Source organism: Trematomus bernacchii, unplaced genomic scaffold (genome assembly GCF_902827165.1).
Source record: "Trematomus bernacchii unplaced genomic scaffold, fTreBer1.1, whole genome shotgun sequence".
NCBI classification, from domain to species: Eukaryota; Metazoa; Chordata; class Actinopteri; order Perciformes; family Nototheniidae; genus Trematomus; species Trematomus bernacchii.
In genome coordinates this window covers 2643152-2655459 of record NW_022987641.1, presented here as the reverse complement: position 1 = coordinate 2655459, position 12308 = coordinate 2643152, and the positions used below count along the sequence as shown (strand labels likewise).

The following is a 12308-nucleotide window of genomic DNA, read 5'->3' as shown; positions in this document are numbered from 1 at the left end:
CCTCTTTTTTCCACCTCAGTAATTCAATAAGCTTGCAAGCTATCAGGAGTATTGTGGCTCAAGTGGGAGGAACTCTGCAGTGGACATCTGGACTGGAGACAATCAGTCTACCAAAACAACATTACAGAAGATGTGATCCATAGTTTGCCTTTGTAATGATCATTCTACCTGAACAAAATGAAAGCACAGAATATCATCGTTCTGTGGGAATTTGGACACTGTCTGTTTTCCATTTCCTCATATTTGCATAGGCGACACATGGTAGAACAAACAGAAATGTGGTTTCCCCGAATGCCAATTCTATGACTAGCCAGAGCCTCTGTGTCCAGTCACATTCTCCTGTAGTTAGTTTGTCGCCCGATAATGCTTTCTCCCACAGGAGCAGGCCATGACTGACTGATCATGCATGCGAAACACAAAATGGTTGAGGGGAAAGCTAACATAATGTGCAAAATCAGTGTGTGCATGTGTGATTGTATGAGACACAAAGAAAAGAATGATGTGTCAAAAAAGAAAAACAACAAAGCCTGCACACTTTTGCATCATTCATTAAAAGTTCAAACAATATTTGACTGATTTTAAGCATCTGTTTGCTTGGATTTGTGCTTGTCTTTTTAAATGGACAGCATGGTGTTTGTCCCATTGTGAAAGTTTTATATAAAGTTAATAATTGGTTAGAATACTTGAAGATAATATAGGTAAATACAATGTTCTTGCTTGAGCGCTATTCTTTTATCAAAATGACTTAAGACTTTGAGAGATAGTATGTTTTAACATTTTATATGTTTTGTATGAAAAGTTAAACCAGTAATTACAGGATCAACTCCCAGAAGTAAAAGTGCAATGGTGTAAAGTTTGTCACTCAGCTTGTGCTTGTTGTGGCTGACCTCTTGTGGTCAGACTCACCTGGAGGCCACATGACTGACTGGCATCCTTAAAAAGAGCAACTGGGGAACATCTTTAGAATGTGTGTGTGTGATAGAAAAAAGTATGGACTTACAGTATAATTATTATTTACAAGTAATGCTCACATTGGCTGTGATATTCTCTATTTGTGCGTTCAACAAAGAAGTTTCCTTGGGTTGTTTACAGGGTTGAGAGAGTTACTTGAAAACTGTAATCCTTTACAATTGCTAGTTATATATTATTTAAAAAAATCAGTAACATAATCTTAGTATCACAATATGAAAGTAATGTAAACTAAATAATATGTCGCTACATTTTGGTTACCTCATTATCAAATGCAATGCAATATATAAGAGAGAAAATAAATAACAATAAGATGTTTTTTATTTTATTTAAAGCAACAAAACAATATGTTCTTAGAAAAAGAAGAAACCAAGATATTTAGTATAAAAAATGAGTCATCTTAAAGGGGACCTATCATGCAAAATGCACTTTTGTACGTCTTTTATACATGAATATGTGTCCCCGGTGTTCCAGGGAACTCACCAAGTGTCAGAAAACACAACCCTCTCTATTTTCCTCCATACCCAAATCTCTAAAAAAGGGGCTGCAACGGATCTGATCAAAACTGATCCAGATTTGAACACTGTCTTGACGTCAGGACGGTGGCGCTACGGCTATTGGGCCAACTCCACCAATCAGGAGGAGACAGCCACGGCCATTGCCGCTCGAAAGCGCTGGAGACGCTGTAGTACATATGCCAGGCCTGTAAGTGGCGCTGTAGTCTGCCACAAAAGCAGCGAAGAAGACTTGGTTACCATGGTTACCCTTCTGTTTATTCTCCGCTGTGGCTTTTTTTTCTCCCTCCCCGAGGCAAGCATTTGCTCCCGCTGCTTTAATTCAATGCAATCCCTCCCCGTCGAGGCAAGCACTGTAATTCTCTCCGGTTAGTCCACCAGCAGATGACAAACACCCACCTCTCCGCCTCTTCCAAGGAACGAGGGGACCGTGCGGCAGAGTTTCAGTTTCAGTTTCTTTCGCCGGTCAAGATGTCCGTTAAAGTTTAAATGTTCCGGACAAAATTAGAAAAGTGCCGGTCAAAGGTCTTCTTTGTTATTTATTGAGCTTTAAAACAAATGAATAACGACTCTATATAGGCTATAATAAAACACGGAGGACGGAGATCTCTTTTTCTCCCCCTCTTCTGACAGCCCAGCAGCTGATCAGAGCGTCTCCCCTCTCTTGCAGGGGGGCGTGGTCAGCAGAATCAGACCCGTAGACAGCAAACAGCACATAGAGCGAAATGAGGCATGGCTAAAATGCATGATCTGTTTGGTATTTCGAAAACAAAAACGTATAAATATACCTTATATAGGTATGGCCCTACAATATATCATTTAAATATAGCATGATAGGTTTCCTTTAAATTAAAGGCAAGGCCCAAAGAATAGTTTACTAATGCTGTTATTAGTTTAAAACATTTATTAAATGCAAACACAGTATTTATGTGTATTTAATCAGGTGGCCACCTACTGCATTAAAACTAAAAAGTATGTTTGATAAATTGATATTTATTTCAAAATGTATTATAATGTTGTGTTGTAGTTATCCCCATTTTTGAAAAATGTACAAAGTAATCAGATTTTTTAATGTATCCTAATTACGTTATCCGTTACACCCACAACCGGGACGTTAATTAACTCTGTCACAGAATAAAATTCATGACTGTAAACATATGGAGAGTGTAAATGTGGTTGTAGCTAATCTCATGTAAATGTAACAAATGGTTTAACATGATAAACATTATAAAATGTAGCTTTGTCATTGTAAGCTACTACTGCTCTGAGTTTGCACTTTAGCACTGTGACTCAATGGAGATGCTAGCATAATGTTTCTCTTCTCCTCATGATATAGGATGAGATAAAATAACTCCCTGCTAATAAAGTTGCAAAAATCAATATGAAGAATCTGATGTTTAGAAGCTGCTTAGTTTTTGCAACAGTCCATGTAAATATACAAAACTTTTACAATTTTCTCGACTAAACATGAGTAAATTATCCTAAGTGACACACACAGCGTTGGGTAGGTCAGGTAGGGCAGCACATAGATGGGGCAGCACGTGAAGGCCCAATTCCAAACCACACCCTACCCTCTCCCCTCCTTTCAGGTGGAGGGTGTAAATGGCTTTTGGGACGAACTTGAAGTCAGGTGCGATGCAGACTCGCTGCTTGATAAGTGTGTAGGGGGCGGTTTGGAATTGGACCTAAAGAGTTCCATTTAAGCGGGAAGTGTAAACTCCCAGAGCAGTGTCGGGGAGGCTTTTGCTGAAACGAAACTCAACCAGGAGTTCAGGACAAGCTTTCAAAGAGCACAGCTGCTTTTTAACCTGCTACTTTACAGGTAAGAGATTCATATTATTATAGAGGAAGATGAACATGGTGTATTTGTATAGCGAATCATTTTATTGTAAGTGTTGTAATTGTTGTATTACTTTTTGTGCAGAAATGGCCACTGCCAGTAGTCTGATGTCCGAGGAGAAGTTCCGATGTTCTGTCTGCCTGGAAGTGTTCACTAAGCCAGTTACAACGCCATGTGGACACAATTTCTGCTCTGCATGTATCCACAAGTATTGGGATGGCAATGATATTTGCAAGTGTCCACTGTGCCAAAGAACATTCTCTCAAAGACCTGAACTACACGTCAACACCTTTGTGTCTGAGTTAGCTGCTGTGTTTAAGACGTTAGTTCAAATCAAAGCCTCAGCAGCAGACCCCCCACGTCCTGGAACAGCAGCCGTTCTTTGTGATATCTGCTCCGAGATGAAGGGAAACGCAGTTAAATCCTGCCTGACGTGTTTAATGTCTTTCTGTGAAGTGCACCTCGAGCCACATCGAAGGGTTGCTGGTTTGAAAAGCCACACACTGTTAGACCCGGTGAACAATCTTGAAGACAGGATGTGCAAAGTGCACAACAAGATAACAGAACTGTACTGTAGGACTGACCAGGCCTGTGTTTGTGTCTTGTGTATAATAACCCATCACAAGAGTCACGATGTTGTCCCGATCGAGGAAGAATTTGAAGTATCGATGGCAAAAAAAGATGAGACCATGGCAAATTTCAAAAAGATGATACAATCCCGGTCCGAGAAGATAGCTGAGATAGAAAGCTCAGTGGATGTGAGCCAGAAAGAAGCAGAGAGAGAGAAAGAAGCCAGTGAGCAGGTCTTCAGCGACTTGATCAGCTCCCTTCAGAGAAACCAGGCGGAGCTTGTTGAGGTGATTGAGGAGAGGTACAGAGCAACAAAGCAGAAGGCTGACGGCTTTCTCACAGATCTGAGGATGGAAGTTGCTGATCTCCAGAGCAGGAGCAGCCAGCTGGAACAGCTGTCACAGTCTGAGGATCACCATCAATGTGTTCAGACTTTCCAAACCCTGTGCTCTCCTTTAAACAAGGACTGGACTAACGTCGGTGTCCACTGCCATCTGTCCTTCCAGGCAGTGAGAGGTGCTGTGGGTTTGCTGAAACAGAACGCTGATCAGATATTGGAGCAGCTTCAAAATGAGATCAAGATGAAAAGAATGAGCATGCAGTGGACTTCACCTTTGACCCTGACACAGCATATTGCTCACTGATCATAAGCCAGGATGGGAAACAGGTGGAAGATGCAGACACATTGCAGATTCTTCCCTCCAATCCAAAGAGATTTGAAGTGTATCCAGAAGTTTTGTCAAAGTTTACAGCAGGGAAGTTTTACTATGAGGTGCAAGTGAAGGGAAAAACTGAGTGGATTGTTGGAGTGGTGAGAGAGTCCTATGAAAGAAAGAAGGACATATATATGTCAGTAGAAGATGGTGACTTGGGGCCGTTTTCATTTCATCAAATTCCCCTCCTCGACTCCCCTCCTCGACTCCTATCCTCAAGACTTAGTCCCGCCCACAGGAGATGCGAGCGGAGGAGCCGAGGAGGGGAACCGAGGAGAGAGGAGGGGAAGCAGCAGGCGGTTAGAGAAATGAGAACTCCTCTCCTCTGAGCGGTCATTTTAAAGAGACGTCCATTAATGATGACAGGAGGCACAGCAGCCCTCTGTCTGATGGACAGATGTGTTCATAACCACTTATATATTTACTTTTAATTCATTGACAGTGCGGTATAATGAGACAATAACAGGCTACAGATGTGGACAAACACACACACACACACACACATATATTTATATAAATATATACAATTTCAGAATCAAACAGAGCACTCTCATAATAACGTAACACTATCAGAGACTGGATATATCCCCCCCCCCCCCCCCCCCTCTGGTGAGGAAAATAAATTACGGGCCAAAAGTTTTATTTACAAGTATTAAAAGTAAGCAGAGGACACCAAACCAACTGAGACCTGTCTGTCCGCTGCATCTACGCACACACTGTACAACACACCTACACCACACACACGCACCTACAGCTCCTAAAGCATATCATCAGGCTACAGCTGTTGTGTATTTTATTATGTGAAGCACTAAATGGTTTTAGAAAAATATCAACTCTTTGTTTGTAGATATCTACTAAACTAAAGCAAATAAAGAGAGTAGGCCTGTTATACTGAGTGATATATATTTTACACACTGCTCTGCTTTCTGCACGGACCTCACAGCTGTTCTCACTGTAAACATCGCGTCACGATGAAAGCAGTTAATAAAATAATATCCAGGGGATGCATGCAGAGCTGTCATTGGCTGAGATAAGTCCGGCCGTGCGTCACGACTCTTTGAAACATCTCTGTTCCCGGAAATGGACTATGATCAGGGAGTGGTTTCTTTCTACGACGTGAACTCTAAATCACAAATACATTCTTATACCGGCTTGCACTTTACAGAGAAAATGTATTCATACTTCTGCCTTTACGAAAATAACAATGGAACAAACTCTGCTTCTCTCATCATTACCCCTGTACTGCAAACAGACTGAGTTCATTACTTGTTTAAAGACCACAGAAAACACTGGTCTCAAATCAGTTAACACCTCTTTATTATCTAAATTACATTCAATCCATGATGGATATGTGAAAGAAGTAAGACACTGCTTCATCATTAGCATTTCCTCCCTCTCTTTACTGTATGTGTGTAGATGTAAACTAATGATACTAATGTTACATAATGTTGTCAGATCCTGTTCTATCACAAGGGTTTAGGTTATCAATGTCATTTTACTTTGTTAAGATATTTCACTGATAAAACAAGTTAAATGCAGTCAAATGTAACATTCCTGCAAAATGACATGTTATTTTTGGCCACTTGAATCAAGACATTATAAATACAACTACTTCCCTGGCTATGATTCATCATAAGGAGAATCACTAAAAGGGACGTTACTGGAAAGAAGTCTGTATATATTCTTAATGTTGTTTTCTTGAGATTCTTTTGTGTATTTGACAAATATTGCTGAATGCACTGTACATGTAAACTAATTCTGTAGTATTTTTAATATTAAAGTGATCGTTGTAAAGCATTTGAACAACTCTTGCTCATTGATGTTCTCCTATAGAGAAAAAGGATGAATTTACAAGCTCTAATTGGACCGTCTCTATTTCAGCGCCTGAACACAAAAGAGAGACAGATGTTTGAACGTGGGACATTAAAGTAATTCAACTATATCTGCTCTCTCTTTTAAGGCCATCACACATTGTATATGCTTCCAGCTGATCTTAAAACCTGCTTAGATTTTCACACTTTTTCCCTTAGTGCATAAAACGCATTCCAGGTAACCAGTCTTGCCAACATTCTGTAATATGAGATGTTAGTTTAAATAAATTGTAACAATTTTATTTATATTGACAACATTTTTATATTTTATACATCTGTATTTTATTCAGTTATAATTGTTAGGGTGATAGTTACTAGGAGATGTTTTAATGTTTGTTAGACTGCAGATGGAAACTATCTGGCACATAGCATCTCTTCTCTTTTTGATATTGATGTATTTTTATGCATGGTCCTTGTTCAATAAAGACATCTAATAATGATAATATAATAATAATTATAAGTATAATAATGCTATGAATAATAATAATACAAATAATATTATAAAAATTATAATTTACTATTATAATACTATAGTAATAATAAAATAACAATAATAATACTATGAATAATAATAACTATAATAATGATAATAATAATATAAATCAGTCCCAGTGAGGTGTGTGTGTGTTGCGTGGGCCGATGTTCTTAAGCACCACGGATGGAGCTCATCCATGACTAAAACCTGGTGCATTGTATTTGTGATTCAAGCCCCTTTTTCTGAGTGACAAATGTCTTGTTATATTTTTCAGAGAAGGTTCCAGCTTTTGACACAGCACGAAATGAGTCAAAAATGAAATGGAGGTGTAGACAGCGTGAAAATGGAAATCAAACATCTAGAAGTAGGATATATTATACCGAATTCTCAGGAGGAAGGCAGCATGTAGTGTGGATATGAATACAACATTATGTAGTGAGAACTCAAAATGGATAAGTAAGTAAGTAAGTAAGTAAAGCTTTATTTATATAGCACCCTTCTCAACACGAATGTACAAAGTGCTTTACAGTACAGTACACAATTCACAGTATAACTAAAATGTAGAATAAAAGGCATAAAAAGGCATACAACAACAGCAGGTAATACATAGGATAAAACATACGATAAAACACCAATAAAAGACAGCTACTAACTCACCTCCTCCGATGCCCCAAAGGCCTGACGGAAGAGGTGGGTCTTTAACTGCCCCTTAAAAATCTCTACTGAGGCAGAGGCTCTTAGTGTCTGGGGGAGTTTGTTCCAAAGCCTTGGGGCCACCACCTCAAAGGCACGGTCCCGATAATACACGTATGTCTTCTTTTCATTGCATTTCTCACATTTTCATTTGCTATTTTCCAAAATCCTATGGAGAAATTGCATTGCTTATTTGTCGAGGGAACCGGAAGCAGCTTACTTCCGGGTTTTAGGACGCGTCGCTGCACCACTCTATATAGCATGAAAAAACAGGGGCAGCACATTTTGGAAGACTCCTGGAAAAGCTGTTGAAATGACCAATCGTGATGCTGTCTTTGGATTCAAAGTGCAAGCTTTTTGTACGTTGAGCCACAGCACAATCAGATTCAGAATACTTCAGTGTCCATAACATTTACATATAATGGAAATGTGTCTTTGGCACTGGCAAATAAGATAAAACAACACTCACTATAAACAGTACAATGTACAATTCATACACACATAAAGAGGGAAATTGCAACCTAAAGTGACTAAGTGGCAGTCTTAATAAAAGTACAGAGTGATACTTCCACTGGCTTGGGTCCATCAAAATATCAGTTGTTTTTTAAATAAATAATTTACATGAAAATGAGGTGATGGTGTTGGTGACCCTAAGAAGGATAATTGAGGCTTGAAAAGATTGAGGTATTGTGTTTTGCTTTTTATTGAAAGAAAAAAGAAAGTTGACTTTAAATAAATATTTTTCTCCAAAACATGTGTGCCACAATTATTGGCACCCCTTGAACATCCTATGATTAAAATCTAACTGAAGTATATTTCCAGTCATATCTTGCATTTTTAGGTTCACCTGTTTGACTAAGAACTCTTAATTGGTCAACCATGACACAGGCCAAAATTCCCTTTGTCATTCATCACTATGGGAAAGACCCGAGAACACAGTGATGATCTGCGACGAAAAGTTGTTTTCAAATTAGGAAATGGATATAAGAAAATCTTGAGACAGTTGAAAATGCCCATTCCCACTATCAGGGCAATAATGAAGAAGTTTAAAGCAACAGGAGATGTTTAGAATCAGCCTGGAAGAGGACGTGTGTGTACATTGACACCACACACAGTGAGGAGGATGGTTCGACTGGCAAAAGAATCGCACAGGATCACAGCTGGAGAATTGCAGAGGTTAGTTGAGTCTTGGGGTCAGAAAGTCTCCAAAACTACCATCAGACGCCACCTACAGTACAGTATACTCACCACAAGTGGTTTGGGAGGGTTGCCAGAAAAAAGCCATTGCTGTCAATTAAAAACAAACTAAAGCGCCTACAGTTTGCCAAACGTTACTGGGACTTTGAATGGGACAGGGTTATATGGTCAGATAAGACCAAAATAGAGGTTTTTGGCAACAAACGTCAAAGGTGGGTTTGGTGTAGACCCCACTGTGAAGTATGGTGGTGGATCTTTGATGTTGTAGGGCTGTTTTTCTTCCAAAGGCCCTGGACATCTTGTTAGGATACATGGGCCCTTTCTCATTTCACTAATTTCCCCTCCTCAAACCCTCGAATCCTCGGTCCTCCGGTAGTGACCCGGAAATGGATTTCAGCGCGCCATGTTGAAGGACATCTCATTTCTAAATGCACTTCGAGGACCGAGGATCGAGCATCGAGGAGGCTCTCTGGAGGAGCTATAACCGAGGATACACTGATGGGTCCTCCGCGCCAGTCCACGGGGATATATCCAGTCTCTGATAGTAGTACAGCGGATAAGCACAACAATTGTGCATTTTATGAGAAAAGCATGACATTTCTAACATAGTTAGTGCATACCATAAGGTTTATTTTCAGATGTGGAGGGAAGTCAGATTTGACCTGTGAGGACCGTGAGAGGTCAAATCCAAGATGGCCGCCAGTCTCTCGGGTCAAATGTTCAAACACGTTTAATTTTGGAACCAAACATTGTAGAAAAACATTTAAGGTGTCATATTCAACTAAATTAGGGATGCCCAATCATTTGATGATACTTTTGAGATCGCCAGAATTCAAGAAAATGCATTTAGGTGAAGATAAAGGTAGAAATTGACCAAAAATAAGCTGTCAATCAGTTGAAATTTGGTGTGTGTGTGTGTGTGTGTGTGTGTGTGTGTGTGTGTGTGTGTGTGTGTGGTCACCCAGCGCTAGCATTAATACAGAGACTGGAGGAATATGGCTTTACTTGGCACAGTATGCATGCTGAAGCAAACATTTGTTTTTGTCTTCAAATACATACTTACATGATTGTGACGAGCATAATATTTGCTCCCCGCCCAACTCTCTAAGTGCTTGAACTCCGTGACAGGAGGATGAAGTATGTATAAATGGATGGAACTATCAACAAAACAACAGCGTTTTATTCCCCAATGTCATATTTAATAGAAAAATAATGATGCACCACTTATTGGAGAAAGAAGAATGGGGAACAGAAAGGTTTAGAGAGAGACAACATGCTGAAACCTTGCAACTTCAGTGCCAGAGAAAAAAGGTACTGTGAGTACACTTGTGGTTATTGTCCTCATGTTGCACATAGAAAATTCAATTAAGATGTTTACCGCATGTGGGCAAAAATCCATCAATCTTTCAATTTTCTAAAACTTGTTATATCCTTAGAGTCATTTAAAATGAGTTTTTTTCTCCATGCCATGGAGTCTAAATGGGTAAACCTTTGTATTTGTAATTGTACAGCCATGCTAGGACAAACAAATCCCCTTTGCCAATGTTCTCTCTGCCACACACACAACATACATAACCCTTTCTTTGCATGACCTCTAAATGTCCATGTGAGCCACTAAAGAACAGAAAAAAAGCTGCGCTACCTTGGCTTTATAGGTGGACAGGCAGGGAATCGAACCCCAACCCTCTATAAGTGGAAAGGGACAGCGGTGAACCTTATAGTTGAGTGCAGCCCTTTGTTAACAGCGAGGGTTAAGAGAGCTGTTTGTGCTCTACATGGAACTGTTTTCCATCTCCCTCTTTGGTTTACATTATTATTATTATTTTTCTATTAAATATGACATTGGGGAATAAAACGCTGTTTTGTTGATAGTTCCATCCATTTATACATACTTCATCCTCCTGTCACGGAGTTCAAGCACTTAGACTTAGAGAGTTGGGCGGGGAACAAATATGATGCTCGTCACAATCATGTAAGTATGTATTTGAAGAGAAAAACAAATGTTTTCATCAGCATGCAGACTGTGCCAAGTAAAGCCATATTCCTCCAGTCTCTGTAGTAATGCTAGCGCTGGGTGACCATAAATCCACTGGAATATACCACACACACACATTTTGCAAATTTCAACTGATTGACAGCTAATTTTTGGTCAATTTCTACCTTTATCTTCACCTAAGTGCATTTTCTTGAATTCTGGCGATCTCAAAAGTATCATCAAATGATTGGGCATCCCTAATTTACACACACACACACACACACACACACACACACACACACACACACACACACACACACACACACACACACACACACACACACACACACACACACACACACACACACACACACACACACCTTATTTTGGTCAATTTCTACCTTTATCTTCAACTAAATTCATTTTCTTGAATTCTGGCGATCTCAAAAGTATCACCAAATGATTGGGCATCCCTAATTTAGTTGGATATGACACCTTAAATGTTTTTCTACAATGTTTGGTTCCAAAATTAAGCGTGTTTGAACATTTGACCCGAGAGACTGGTGGCCATCTTGGATTTGACCTCTCACGGTCCTCACGGGTCAAATCTGACTTCCCTCCACATCTGAAAATAAACCTTATGGTATGCTCTAACTATGTTAGAAATGTTATGCTTTTCTCATAAAATGCACAATTGTTATAATATGAGAGCTTATCCGCTGTACTATAGTGTTAGGCTACGTTATTATGAGAGTGCTCTCATACTTGTTTGATTCTGAAATTGTATATCTTTATATAAATATGTGTGTGTATATGTCCGCATCTGTAGCCTGTTATTGTCTCATTATACCGCACTGTCAATTAATTAAAAGTACATAAGTCGTCATGAACACATCTGTCCATCAGACAGAGTGCTGCTGTGCCTCCTGTTATCATTAATGGACGTCTCTTTAAAATGACCGCTCAGAGGAGAGGAGTTCTCATTTCTCTAACCGCCTGCTGCTTCCCCTCCTCTCTCCTCGGTTCTCCTCCTCGACTCCTCCGCTCGCATCTCCTGTGGGCGGGACTAGGACACGAGGATAGGAGTCGAGGAGGGGAGTCGAGGAGGGGAATTAGAGAAATGGCCTCTGCCCGGAAGCTTAAATTGGGCCGTGGTTGGACCTTCCAGCAGGACAATGATCCGAAGCACACCTCAAAATCTACAAAAAAATGGTTTACTGACCACAGAATAAAGATTCTGTATGGAAGAATGGTCTCAGATCCCGTGCCATGTGATCACCTCATCAGGCATTACAGGAGAACGAGCTGTAATCCTGGCAGGCCCGATTCTACGGGGGTGCATAAGGGTGCATTGCACCCTCAGTTGAGTCGTTATGCACCCTCATTTGAAAAATGAAAAGTGAAAAATATTACATATATAATAACAATAACAATAATAATAATAATAGTAGTAATAATAATAAGAAGAAGAAGAATATAGTTGAAATAAT

At 39.7% G+C, this 12308-nt stretch overlaps 1 protein-coding gene across 1 annotated transcript; it reads left to right on the top strand.

Annotated features, from left to right (window-relative positions):
• The first annotated feature begins 3410 nt into the window (after positions 1-3410).
• LOC117484849 (E3 ubiquitin-protein ligase TRIM39-like) lies at positions 3411-5864 on the top strand. Its single transcript, XM_034133286.1, is given in 4 exon segments — positions 3411-4485; positions 4488-4786; positions 4924-4939; positions 5638-5864. Coding segments are annotated over 4 exon segments (1617 nt in total).
• The last annotated feature ends 6444 nt before the right edge of the window (positions 5865-12308 follow it).